This window comes from Cervus elaphus, chromosome 11 (assembly GCF_910594005.1).
Source record: "Cervus elaphus chromosome 11, mCerEla1.1, whole genome shotgun sequence".
In the NCBI taxonomy this organism is placed as follows: domain Eukaryota; kingdom Metazoa; phylum Chordata; class Mammalia; order Artiodactyla; family Cervidae; genus Cervus; species Cervus elaphus.
In genome coordinates, this window is record NC_057825.1 from 98,668,611 (window position 1) to 98,682,773 (window position 14,163).

At 38.6% G+C, this 14,163-nt stretch overlaps 1 protein-coding gene across 1 annotated transcript in view; it reads left to right on the forward strand.

Moving 5' to 3' along the window:
* Positions 1-14,163, forward strand: part of MGAT4A (alpha-1,3-mannosyl-glycoprotein 4-beta-N-acetylglucosaminyltransferase A) — a 122,425-nt gene that overhangs the window by 96,420 nt on the left and 11,842 nt on the right. Inside the window, exons 9-14 of the mRNA XM_043918637.1 lie at positions 807-921; positions 2,060-2,190; positions 4,469-4,576; positions 5,009-5,202; positions 9,740-9,818; positions 10,631-10,697. Of these exons, the coding sequence (XP_043774572.1) occupies positions 807-921; positions 2,060-2,190; positions 4,469-4,576; positions 5,009-5,202; positions 9,740-9,818; positions 10,631-10,697 (694 nt within the window). The remainder of the gene's footprint in view (positions 1-806; positions 922-2,059; positions 2,191-4,468; positions 4,577-5,008; positions 5,203-9,739; positions 9,819-10,630; positions 10,698-14,163) is intronic.

Genomic DNA, 14,163 nt, shown 5'->3' on the forward strand with positions numbered 1-14,163 from the left:
AATATGTACTTATTAACCTGGAAAGATATTCATGATACATTAGGAGGAAAAGGCCAGTCTAATAAAAACCTACAGGTGGGTGGGAGCCTCAAGGTGGGTTTACCTCTCTTGGCTCCCTGTGTTGTCTGTGCATTCTAAAGGTGTCCAGTGGGTGCACACCCAGCCTTGAACATTAGTCGCCTCCACTAGAAGGGTGGAGGTAAAGAAGGAAAACTAGGTTGCTTTTTTCTTTTTTTTTTTTAAATTTTTTTTTTGCTTTTTTCTTTTTAAATGACTTGTTACATGTATTTATGTAAAAAAAAAAAATGAAAAGGCCTTGAAAATTCTTTTCCTTTGAAAAGAAAACAGGTTAGTGTGAAATCCTGTTGGATCCATAAAAGGCCCAAAATGAGTAAATCACGGAATGTTTTGTAATTTCTCATAGTGAGGGAGTGGTTTTATTGATTTCCTGTGTGCATCTGCCATTTTATTTTCTTCATTTTCCTTTAATAAAATTTCTTTTTATTTTTTAGGTTTTTCCTTTTAATTTTATTATTATTAAAAATTATTATTATTTTTTTGGCCACACTACAAGGCATGTGGGATCTTCCCCGACCAGGGATATAACCTGGGCCCCCTGAATTGGGAACTCAGTCTTAACCACTGGACCACCAGGGAAGTCCTGAAATTTATTTTTATTTTCATCATTTTGACCATTGTTTTCTTGATTGTTATTATAAAAGTGTACTTGAGTTTTTCCAGAGTGTCCCATCTAAATCTTCCCTTTTCTTTCTGATTCATTAATATGATTATTCAACTTTCTTTAGCTTGAAGATGATATTATCGTCAAACAGAATTACTTTAACACCATAAAAAATTTTGCACTTCAACTTTCTTCTGAGGAATGGATGATACTTGAGTTCTCCCAGCTGGGATTCATTGGTAAGGAAAGTGGCAGATTTATTTACTTTAAAATAACTGTGACTCTTAGAATCTTGGACTGTTTTTTTCACCTTACAAAGGTTATCTCTTTTTTTTTCCTCTGGAAACGGATTGCTTTTAAAGAAATTTACTAATAACTTAAGTAGTTATTAATAACTACCCAATAAGTTAGGTAGACTTCCACGTATAAAACGTTGAAGTCAGCTCGGAGTAGTATTTGGAGAGGTCTCGCATGGTAGCGTTTACTCTGGAGTTTTGCAAGGCAGCCCTGTTGTCTTTCTTTCCCTGCTGACAGAACCAGCCATGGTTCTTGGGAGTACATCTGGTTCCTTCTCTGACACCTCTAGTTCCTGTTTTAAAGCCCAGAGCTTTTGCAAGATTGAGGTCCTTTTAAAAAGAATGCTGCATTAATGGCTTTTTAATAGGAATTCCTGGTATTCAGTGTAGTACATGAAGTTCTTGTTCAGTCATTAATTTGTATTCATGGGTGCTTTCATGGACTAGTCAGGGTGCTTATTTTAAAAGTTTTTTTTTTTTAAGTTTTTTTTCATTAAAATTCCTAAATCATCCAACTAAAGAGAATATGTTTAAAGTTGAAGATTGAAGGAAATTTATGGGTTTTTAGAAAACACACCAGAGAATAATATTTCACTTCCTATAATGCTTTAAATCTGTAAATATTAGAGGCTGAGGCTTTGACCTTGTTGATCATTTATCTCAAAACTCAAGACTCAAAACTCAAAAAATATTTGTGAAGGTTTCAGTGAAGACTGAATTAGGAGTCCTTGTGTTTTGCTTTTATTAATTTAGTTAAAATTTCATTTAAACTTAAGTTCCTTTTTTATGAGAAGCAGTTTAATGAGACATGAAGGAAACATCTCCAATCTTTTCTTGAATCCTTTGAGCCGGTAGTGGTATGATAGATTTTGTAGTAGAGAAAATCAAGAGTTCCATTTATATCAGGTGACAACTAAGCTAAAGCAAATTTGTTTTTGACAAGAGAGATGGGACAGTTATTCATAATGATTTATAGTTGAAAGCACAAGCTTCAGTGTATTTGTTGCATGGACTTCACTCATTGAAGTCATTCTGATGGTTGGCTTCTTATTACAGTTACTGATTGGGAGTATCTTTTCAGGTAAAATGTTTCAAGCACCCGACCTCACTCTGATTGTGGAATTCATATTTATGTTCTATAAGGAGAAACCCATTGACTGGCTCTTGGACCATATTCTGTGGGTGAAAGTCTGCAACCCTGAAAAAGATGCAGTAAGTCTTATCTCTTAAGAGAATGGAACAGACTTATTTTATGTATTTAGTGAAAGTGATGACCCCTAGGGAACCAGATTTTGTAAACAAGCAGTTAAATAGGTAGCTGAAAACAAACAGTGTTTGTAAGCTATTGTTGAATTCTCTGTCTTTAAAAAAAAAATAACCACTTTCTTAGAGCAACTCATAGAATGTAGCAAAATAGCAGAGTGCCTACTTTCCAACAATGACTGAACATAGAAATTGATTCAATCAACTCATTTTTATGATGTAAGCCCTTACCTGTATTTTCCTTGTGGGTTTACAGAACCGTTAATGTCATCTTTACATTTGTACAACATACTTGCATTTAATTGCTTCCATGCAGTTTTATCTAATACATGGTTATGTTCTAAAATGAGCTTGTTAGGTGAAAGTCTCTGAAAATAAAAATTAAAACCATGAAGACCCATTCTTTCACTCTTCTTTCTGTGGCCCATAATATTTCAGTTGCTTCCACTAGGATGTCAAGGAAAACTGTCACCATGTACTTGCTTGCTCCAGAATCACATCCCTTTGAGGGCGGTTTAGGAGACTCTTCCAAGCATTACCTTTTCACTAAGCATAATACGCTCAAGGGCCATCCTTGTTGTTGCAAATGAAAAGATTTCATCTTTTATATGTCTGAGTAGTATTCCATTTGTGTGTGTGTATACACAGCACATCTTTACCCATTCATCCATCGATGGGTACTTAGGTTACTTCCATATCACACCTATTGTAAATAATGTTGTGGTGAACATAGGGCTGCCTCTGCTTTTGCTGATGAGTGTTTTTGTGTTCTTTGGATAAATACCCAGAAATGGGATAGCTGGGTCACATGGAACTATTATTGTTAATTTTTTGAGCAGTCTCCATGCTGTTTCCATAGTTGGTGCACCAATTTACATTCCCCACCAGTAGTACCAAATAAAAGCATGTCGATACAGAAAGGAGGGTAGTGGTTACCAGCGGGGCAAGCGCAGGGGTAAAGGGAGCGGAAATAGTGGAAATATAATGTTCACACATGAAACTGGTATTATAAACTAGTGTCACCGTAAAAAAAGAGATAAAAACAATTCACACATTCTTCCCAAGGTTTACGGACCTGCTCTGAGTCTTCAGGCCCAAACGTGTGACCTGTTTGCCTGTGTGTTGAGTGATGGGGTTGGCCTCAGACCCTGCTGCCTCTGCCTGCCCCCACCATCCCTCCTCTCCTCCCTCCCTTCCTTTTCCTCTCCTTCCTTGTGACTGTTGTGTTTGTGTAAAAAAAAATTTTTTAATGTTTCTGTAAATAAAATCTATAATTTATAAAATTATTTTATAATTTTAAAATAAAAATTTATTAATTTTAATCAAGAATAAATTTTGTTTATTTTATTAATAATTTATAAAATTAAAATATGTAAGTAAGAATTTATAAAATTTTATCTTATAAAATGTTTGTATATATAAGATTTCACCTCTACTGTCCCGTTAGCAATAATGCTAATGAAGTAAAGCTCTTGAGAAAAATTAGCAGAAAATTAGTGGAGGTTTTTCACAACGAAATGCCTTCTACATTAGTCTTCTTCACTGTGTTCTTGACCCAAAACCTATAAAAGTCATTGAAAATGGAAAGAGTTTATGAAACTCTTCGGGACATACCTGTCCTGAAGCACTGAGCTGGTGAACACGGGAGCCTGGCCAGCTGTGGGTCCGCCAGGTGTGATCACGCCCGAGAGCAGCTTGTGATCTGAAGTCTGGGCCACGGGACACTTGGAGCTGAAGTTTAGGTGTCCCTCAGCGGTGTCAAGGTGGATTTGTCTGTTTGACTCTGTTTCCTTGCTTGTAGTCTACTTACTGTCTCCCGTTTTCATGTTGCTTTGATGCAGCAAAATGGGCCTTATCTGCAAATTCTTCACTGTATTATTTTGTGCAGCTATTTTGTGTATTTGAACCAAACCTCTAGGGTGGGTGCATTTTAATATTAAAAGCCAAATTGATATTGACACTTTGTAAAAGGTGGTTGAAATTAAATCCTTATCTCTTCCCTCAGAAGTGCTTATGTTAAATTTCTGCATCATGTCTATTTATCAAGTTGGTAGAAAATCTATTGACTTCTCCAAAAGGACCCTAAAAAATAACACATGACTTGGAATTATGAGATGAAATTGGATTTTCTTTTTGATATTTACTCTTCTAAAGGAAGTCTCGGCTTTCAGAGGAGGACAAGATGTCACTTTCTAATGTAACACTAACATTCCTCTTTAATATTTAGAAACACTGTGATCGACAGAAGGCAAATCTGCGAATCCGTTTCAGACCGTCCCTTTTCCAACACGTTGGTCTGCATTCTTCACTCACAGGAAAAATTCAGAAACTCACGGTTAGTGATTTAATTTTATTTTTCTCATGCACAGACAATTTGCTATTTAATGTGTAGTCATTGTTTTCCTTAAATATAAATAAGCTGTATGTTATAGCTGATTCACTGTTCTACAGCAGAAACTAACACACATTGTAAAGCAGTTATACTCCAATTAAAAAAAACACAACAAAACAGGTAACTAATAAGGACCTACTGTATGGCATAGGGAGCTGTAGCCAATATTCCGTAATGGCTTAGATAGGAAAAGACTCTAAAAAGAAGTGGATATATGTATATGCATAATTGACTTACTTTGCTGTATGCCTGAAACTTAACACGACATTGCAAATCAACTACACTCCAATAAAAATGAAATAAAGAGAAGTGATTCTGAGCAAATAAAAAAATAAGCTGTATGTTGTTTAATAGCATATGTGTCTTTCCTCCTAGGATAAAGATTACATGAAACCATTACTGCTCAAAATCCATGTAAACCCCCCTGCAGAGGTATCTACTTCTTTGAAGGTCTACCAAGGTCACACACTAGAGAAGACTTACATGGGCGAGGACTTCTTCTGGGCTATAACCCCAGTAGCTGGAGACTACATCCTGTTTAAATTCGACAAGCCAGTCAATGTGGAAAGGTAGGTCCTTATGGAGATAAAATTTGGTCTTACAATTTAGACCTTTTCTTCACAATGTGATTTATGTTAGAATTTTTTTTTTTGTTTGTGTAACACATATAAGGAACCAATGAGTCCTAAATGTTAGATTATAAAATATGTGGAGTTTCCCAGGTGGTGCAGTTAGTAATTCTCCTGCCAAGGTGGGAGATGTAAAAGATGAAGATTCGATCCCTGGGTCAGGAAGATCCTCTGGAGAAGGAAATGGCAACCCACTCCAGTATTCTTGCCTGGAGAATTCCATGGCCAGAGGAGCCTGGCGGGCTGCAGTCCATGGAACATGACTAAGTGACTGAGCACTCAGGCACGTAAAATACATTTCCTGCAACTCAGTAATATCACGGGTGGGTTGCTTCCAGGTAGAACACTGGCATTTAGTATGTTAGATAAATTCTATTGGTGTTTCTGAAAGTATATTTAGTATAGATTTTTAAAAACATACTTGTTTTTATCTATTAACTTACTTGGTTGCACTGGGTCTTAGTTGCAGCATGCAGGATCTTTTAGTTGTGGCCCGCGGGATTGTAGGGAGCGTGCAGTCTTAACTGTTGGACCACCAGGAAAGTCCCTAGTAGAGATTTCTAATATTTGCATGTAGAACTCATCCTCAGAATCTCCAATTAGTTTTCCTGCTCTTATCTTAGAATATCCCTTAAGATTTGACTGTGAGCTGGTGGACGGCCCAGCAGTTGGCTGAAAGGATAAATTTAACAGAGTATGACTGTACCTAGGTAGTGATTTTGCAAGTGCTGGATGACTTTTAGTATATGCCATGGAGGGAGTTACAACCCTTTTCTTTTTCTTTTTTTAAAATTAGAAGATAATTGCTTTACGATATTGTAATAGTTTTTGCCATACATCAGCATGAAGAGCGTTAGGTATATACATGTCCCCTCCCTCTTGAACACCCCTCTCCCCATCCCACCCCTCTAGGTTGTCACAGAGCACTGGCTTTGGGTTCCCTGCATCATACATTGAACTCCCAGTGGCTATCTGTTTTACATATGGTAATGTATATGTTTCAATGCTATTTCTCTCACTTCATCCCACTGTCTCCTTCCCCACTGTGTCCAAAATGTCTGTGTCTCCTTTGCTGGCTTGCAAGTAGGATTGTGAGGACTGTCTTTTTAGATTCATAGGTATGCATTACGATATGATATTTGTCTTTTACTTTCTGACTTATTTCACTCTGTATAACAGGCTCTGGGCTCATCTGTCTCATTAGAACTGACTCAGATGTGTTCCTTTTTATGGCTGAGTAACAATAATCCGTTGTGTATATGTGCCACAGCTTCCTTATCCGTTCATCTGTTGGTGGACATCTAGGTTGCAACCATGTCCTACCTGTTGTAAATTGTGCTGCAGTGAACACGGGTACATGTGTCTTACAACCCTTTTCTGTGATTTGGGGTTTATGTTCACTTTGAAAAAGTTGGGGCATTTTCCTTCCCATTTTTCACCTAACAGTCACAGTTCCTTCCATCTTTCCCCTGTTTTGGGTGTGTTCCCCAGACTGTCTGCGGCATACTTACATATAATCCCCAGAATAGAATATAATTTCCGAGCCTGTGGCATATGATGTTATGTTTTCCTGTGAAGGCCATTTGATTTTTTGAATTTGTCAAATATTTGACCACTTTAATAATTCTTTTTAAGGTGGTCAGTAACAATGCATAGCTACATGTAATGCTATTAATTTTCTTTTCTTACTCTAAGCTGCTTCTAAAGAGAAATTTAAGCATAAAAATGTTATAAGCAATGGGAAGATCACTGGCAAAACATATTAAACTTATGAATAATATTTTTCATTTATATGAGTATTTTCACTTATATGAGTATTCACTTATATGAGTATTATGAATAATATTTTTCACTTATATGAGTATTTAATATTGGTTTTATTGTTATTTAATATTCATTTTATACTGTATAGTGGAACTCTGCCCTGAGAGGTATTGTTCACCACATTTTCATGAGTCATCCTAGAATTAGAAACAACAGTTTTCACTTCAACAAGAATAGCCTGAAACCAATTTATGGGTTTATTTTTAGCACATAAAAACAGTTCCATCAAAGAATCTGCTAAAGAGCTCATATATTGGAGATCAAACTTAGTAACAACAAATATATTTACTGTAAACCTCTGTGAAGTAATATTTATGATGACTCTATTGTGGGTACTTTTCTAGTGAAACATAAGTCTTCTAAAATAACAGTATATAAGAATTTTCTTGACCTTCCTCGCATAGAAAAAAGGGATTACTTGATTTTTGCCATAATTTACTCACTGAGAGGGGAAGTAGCAAAATTTATTAATACAGAAATAAAGTGTTAAAAATATTTTTTCTGTAACGTGTGTACATTATACAAAAATTTTAAAGTGTGAAAATGAGGAAAGGGACTTCCCTGGGGGCCCAGTGGTTAAGGTTTCGCCTTGTAATGCATGGGATGTGGGTTGGATCCCTGGTCAGGCAGCTAAGATCCCAAAAGCCCTATGACCAAAAAACATAAAACAGAGGCAATATTGTAACAAACTCAATAAAAACTAGAAATGGTTCACATAAAAAAAAAAATCTTAAAAAATACTGAGGGAAAAATCACAACCCAAGGAAACCATTATGACCATATTGGCACCTTTTTTTCTTGATAATTCTGTGTATTTTCGACCTTAAGACCGTGGTCTACATGTAGTTTCATGTATCTTATATTTTCCATTATACTCTGTTGTGACTCACAAGTATGGAGTTGGTCCAAAAGTTCATTCAGGTTTTCCCATACCATCTCACAGGAGAACCTGAACAAACTTTTGGGCCAATGCAGTTTTTTGATGACTGTACAATATCTCATTGTGTGGTTCTACCATCATGTACATCTTCCAATGTTAAACTTTTTAGGTGGTATGGAGTTTTTCACTATAAATAATTGCATAGTGAACACCTCTGAATTAGTCTGTCTTAACTCCAGATTATATCCATGGGCTCTTTTCTAAGAAGTGGCTTCCCCGTCCCATGATTTGGCATCTGTAGCTAAGTTATTGAATGGCCTGTGGTTATATGACATTCTGGGCCAAAGATGCGTTTAAAAAAATGTACCTCATCTGGAAACTCTGGGAGTTAGTTTTGGTATATTTAGCTTAGAAGCAGCTTCTTATTAGGGTCCCCTGGTCTGTGTGACATTTGAAAACCAAATTCTTGCCCACAGATACCATACTATAAGGGTATCGTAACTATTCTGTGACTGTTACTCACTATTTTTAACATATAAGGTAGTTTTAGTCAATTCTTAGTAACTTTCTGGTACAACCGTGTGAGGTAGATGGAAATAGCTGATTGTATTGAGGAAACACGGGCTCAGAAAGCTTAACGAAACTTGCACAAGGTGAGAATTCTAGGAAATGAGAGATCCAGGGAGGAGCCTCTGACTCCTTAGCATGAGCTTTTTTTTTTTTTTTTTTTTTTTTTTTATCATGAGCTTTTAACCACCGAACTTCACTAAACTCAAGTTTTCGGTTTAGACTTAGATATGCTTTGCGCCCTATTCAGCTTCCACCCTCTCTCACACACTTTGCACGTACACACTGGTTTTCAAAGTATCAAAACACTAGAACATTGTACCCAGAGAGTATTTGAAATGGTTAGATGGTATCATCAACTCAATGGACATGAGTTTGAACAGACTCCAGGAGATACTGAAGGACAGGGAAGCCTTTTGTGCTGCAGTCCGTGGGGTCAGAAAGAGTTGGGCAGGACTTAGCAATTGAACAACAATGTCATGTAATCAGTCATGATATTCAAAGATTTGTTAATATTGACAAATGGAGTGATTCTGATATTTGGAATTGGTTAATTCACTTTATCTGTTCATACCAAAATTATTTATATTGGCTAAAACTAGTCTCTGAGCTTGCCACAACTCCTTGCTGTCCTAGTGAACGTTTTGTCTGATACAAGATCCAGTAGTGGGACTTCCCTGGTAGTCCAGTGGTTTCAGAGTTCGTCTTGCAAGGCAGGGGACACAGGTTCGAACCCTGGTCAGGGAACTAAGATCCCACGTGCAGTGGGGCAACTGAGCCTGCATACGACAACTACTGAGCCCGCGTGCCACAACGAAAGATCCTCCGTGCTGCAGCCAAGACCCAATGCAGCCAAATAAATAAACAAATATAGGGGAAAAAGATACAGTAGTATTCTATAGCAGCTACAATTGTCATTTTCCATCAAAAAGTTTATATATTTAAAGCAGTATAAACAGCAACAAAAAACGGTCGTCATTTTTTTTTTTTGGTCTGTTAAGTGCATTATTATGTTAGCAGCAAGCCTGCCCCTCTGACAGAGGAGTTGACGTATCCTCCTTAGTTTTTTAATATCCATGCAGCTATTCAGAACACGTGATGTGTAATTACAAACTGCAGTGTCGACCTTATGCTAAGGTAAAGGCCATCTTCCCGAATCTTTGTCAAGTCTGATTCATATTCTTATTTTTATGTTTGTCTTTCCAGTTACTTGTTTCACAGTGGCAACCAGGAACATCCAGGGGATATTCTGCTCAACACAACTGTGGAAGTTTTGCCTTTGAAGGTATGACTATGTTTCCCCTTCAGCTTCCTTTGAGAACCAATACTAATAGACTTGATTTGAGGCTCTTCTTGCTTATGAAAGAAAATTCTTATGATTGCAGGACCTTGGTGGTGAGTCATACCGACTCTTTTTGGAAATATGAAACACTTAGTATATTGTCCTGTTTGCCTTATTCATAGAAAGAGCCTTTGTTTTGTTTCCTATTGGAAGATTTCTTGGACATTTGTACTGGGAAAATAAATGAATCATTATTTTATGTTAATAATTACTTGCTGTTTGTATTTTGAATCCCAAAATACCATGTAGTTTCAATGCCTGTTGAATAATACAGAAAATTAATTTATTGGGTTTTTAGGAGTGCTTTGGAGAAGGAGACGGCAATCCACTCCAGTAGTCCTGCCTGGAGAATCCCATGAACAGAGAAGCCTGGTGGGCTACCAGTCCATGGGGTCACAGAGTCAGACACGACTGAGTGACTTTCACAAGGGATGCTTAATATCTTCCTAGTTAACACACCGTTCTTTACTTCTGTCTGTTTTTAATAGAAAACTGCATTCTATTAAATTGATCTAAATTGGGAAATAATTAAAATTTAAAATTCCTAGCCAACAGTGTATTATATACAGAGTCAGATGATGGTTTGAGAAAAGAGCACTTAGCATTGATAAGCCTTTTGAGGTTTAAGACTGAAATGGCATTTTCTCTTCAGAGGTAGCTGTGCCACAAATGTCACTTTTATGTTTATAAAATGGATTGATGACTTAGATTTATTTTAAATGGAAGTAATTATTCATGTTTTTGTTCTGTTTTAGAGTGAAGGTTTGGAAATCAGCAAAGAAACCAAAGACAAACGATTAGAAGATGGCTATTTCAGAATAGGTAAGACTCACTTTACACTAGGAAAATGTCCTTTCCTTTTCTGAACCTAGTCCTAAAGTAATTTTAAGTTCTTTTCAGATGTTAAGCAGGTTTAGGATTATATATACCAGTGTACTCTTTTATTGTTCTCGTGTTCTAGTACATTCTTTTATTATTATCTTGACCCAACTAGGATTTCTGAGCAATGGTTCATTTCCTGGTTCCTCTGCTGTTTCATTGTTGTCACCGGCAGATAATCCATCTTCAGCCGCCTTCTGCAGTCTCATGGTGGATGCCCTTAGCAGGCTCCTCTCATGGGCTCAACAATACCCAAGTGCCTGAATTCATGTCTTTAGCTCTGCCTCCCTCCTGAGCTGTGTGTCTCTACTGAATACCCACTGAGGAGCCTCCTGGAGGCCACGTGGCCGTCTACCCTGGGCGTCTACAGTGGGGACATTTCTTTATTGGTTACATGGTCTGTGCCATCAGCGTTCATCTGGCTGCCTGGTCCAACCTTGGGAGACACCCTGAAGTCCCACACCCCTTTACTGTCCGTTAGCAGAAAATATGTGCATTAAGTCCCCTACGTGTGCATGAGTTCTGTTCTCAGAGTGCGTTGCTAAGTCTAGTTTGTTCGTTAAGTCCCACAAGGTTAGCCTTAGTGCCTAACACAATCAGCTATATAGTTGTTCACTTGCTAAGTCGTGTCCGACTCTTGCGACCCCATGGACTGTAGCCTGCCAGGCTCTTCTGTCCATGAGATCTCCTAGGCAAGAATACTGGAGTGGGTATCCATTTCTTCTCCAGCGGATCTTCCCCACCCAGAGATCAAACCCGGGTCTCATGCATTGCAGGCAGATTCTTTATCACCTGAGCTACCCGGTATATAATAATAGAGCCCGTTCCTTGATAGATATCAACTCAGTGAATGATTAGATATTTTCTTTTACTTAAAATAAATTAATTTTTTCTTTTCCTAGTGGTATGCAGAAGAGACTATATTGGTCAATTACTATTGTAGGTATACAGAACAGATACATTCTTATAACTAGTGGGGCCCCTCTCTAGTTGTAGAGAGTGGGGGTCCCTCTCTAGTTGTAGAGAGTGGGGGTCCCTCTCTAGTTGTAGAGAGAGAGTGGGGGTCCCTCTCTAGTTGTAGAGAGTGGGGCTCCTCTCTAGTTGTAGAGAGTGGGCCTCTCTCTAGTTGCAATGTGTGGGCTTCTCATTGCGGTGGCTTCTCTTGTGGAACGCGGGCTCTTGGCACGTGGACTTCAGTGGTTGTGGCCTGTGGGCTCAGCAGTTGCAGTTACAGGGCTGGAGAACACAGGCCCAAGAGTTGTGGCAACGGGCTTAGTTGCTCTGGGGCACGTAGGATTTTCCTGGACCAGGGATCAAACCCGCATCTCCCGCACTGACAGGTGGATTCTTTACCACTGAGCCACCAGGGAAGGCCTCCAGCAGCTTTATGTTCAGCAAATATCATTCACATTTTGCTACAAGGCTTGTGCAAACACCCTGACTAATTTCTATGTCATTTTAGTGGATTGATGAGTTTAATTATTTTTATATTTGGGTTATATTTTAGCCCACTCTATAAATGTTCATAAAATTAGCTGTGTATATGAGACATTTATTAATCCTATTACCTGTCAGTTATTTAATTTCTGAGAATGTCCTAGGTTATGAAAGTAGCATAGAAAATAGAGACATTTATGATTAAATGTCTCTGCAGTAATTTGAAGATAATGGCCATCTAAAATATCAACTCATACATATTTAGAACCAGAAGAGAACTGTTGGGCGATGAGACCTAGAAACTTGTGGAACAAAAGCATGCATCAGAAGCAAAAGCAACTGATTTTTTTTTCAACTGAATATAAAACAATCTGCTCCCTTAAGAAGCATGCTTTAGTGGAAAAACGTGTGAGGGGCTTCACAGACCTTCTAGTGAGTCTACTATAACTGGTAACAGTTATTTTTCATAAAAGTACAGCAAATGGGGAACCATTTACTTATAACATCTGAATCTCAGTAAAAACATACGGGTCTGTGGCATTAGAGGGACTTCCTTGGTGTCCAGCAGTTACGACTTCACCTTCCATTGCAGGGGAATACAGGTTCGATCCTTGGTCTGGAAGCTAAGATTCCACATCCCTTTTGGCTAAAAAATGGAAACATAAAACAGAAGCAGTATTGTTACAGACTTCAATAAAGACTTTATTTAAAAAATAGTCCACATCAAAAAATCTAAAAAAAAAAAAAAAAATTTATGGCATTGGAGCTCTGACCATTGCCTACTCTGGCCAAGCTCAGTGACACAGAAGCCCCTCTCTGCTTGTCCAGCCATGACTGCTGAGTCTGCCTCCTGCCAGTTCCTGCCCCAGGGCGAGGGCATCTCACTAGGAAAGGCAGGCCACCAGCACCTGTCTCCCTGTGCCCAACCCCAGCTCCCTGTTGCAGAAGCTCTATCCAGACCCTTAGAGACCTGAGGCTGCCTTCCTCCACCCCACCTCCGTTCCTAGGGTAAAGTTTCGCTGCAGGCATGGCAGGGCATGAATTCTCGGTCCCCGTTGCCTCTCCCTGCCCACTGGTCCCCTCATGCTGGGAGAAGTCAGCAGGACATGAAGGGCTACTGCTCCAACCCAGGGGTTGTACACCTCTGCTTGAACATCAGGAATGTCACTTGCCCCCAGCTGCTGTCCTTGCCAGGGACCCTGAGCAGTGGTGCAGAGGTGTGCTGCAGGGGAGAGGCAGCCCCCAGAACAGGGAGCTCTGCAGCTTGCCCGAAGGGGACTGACTTGGAACAGAACTTAGGGAAGTTCACGCCCAAGGGTGCTGTGGAATATGCTGGAGATTTATGGTAAACGGGAAACTGGCAGCTACATTCAAGCTAAGCTGTAGCCCATACAGTACCCCATGACGGAGAGAACCAGAGAAAGAGATAGGTAGTAAGAATCCTCTTGGGACTTTCCTGGCCATCCAGTGGCTAAAACTCCGCCTTCCAGTGCAATGGGAACAGGTTTGTTCCCTGGCCAGGGAACTAAGATCCATACGCCCCAGGGTACAGCCAAAAAGTTAAAAGAAAAAAAAGGTAACTACTATCTTAAATTTTGTGGTTACTGTTTCCATCTGTGCTTTTAATACACATGTAATATACCCCTGAATAATGCATAGTCTTATTTTGTTTATTTTGAAATATAAATGATTGTCATTCTGTAATCTACAATTTTTTGTCTCTCAGCATTGTGAGATTCAACCATGTGGATCTGTGCATCTATGGATCATTCATTTTCACTGGATAGAACTCCAGAGATGATACTGTCTGTTCTTCTGTTTGGTCATAAAGTTTGTCTTCATCTTTTTGCTGGTATAAAAACTTATGCACATGTACTAGAGTTTCTCTCCAGTGTATGCTTAGAAATGGAAGTAACTCACAACTGCATTATCTACAACTTTACTTCATTCTCTTTATTCTTTCTTCATTCTT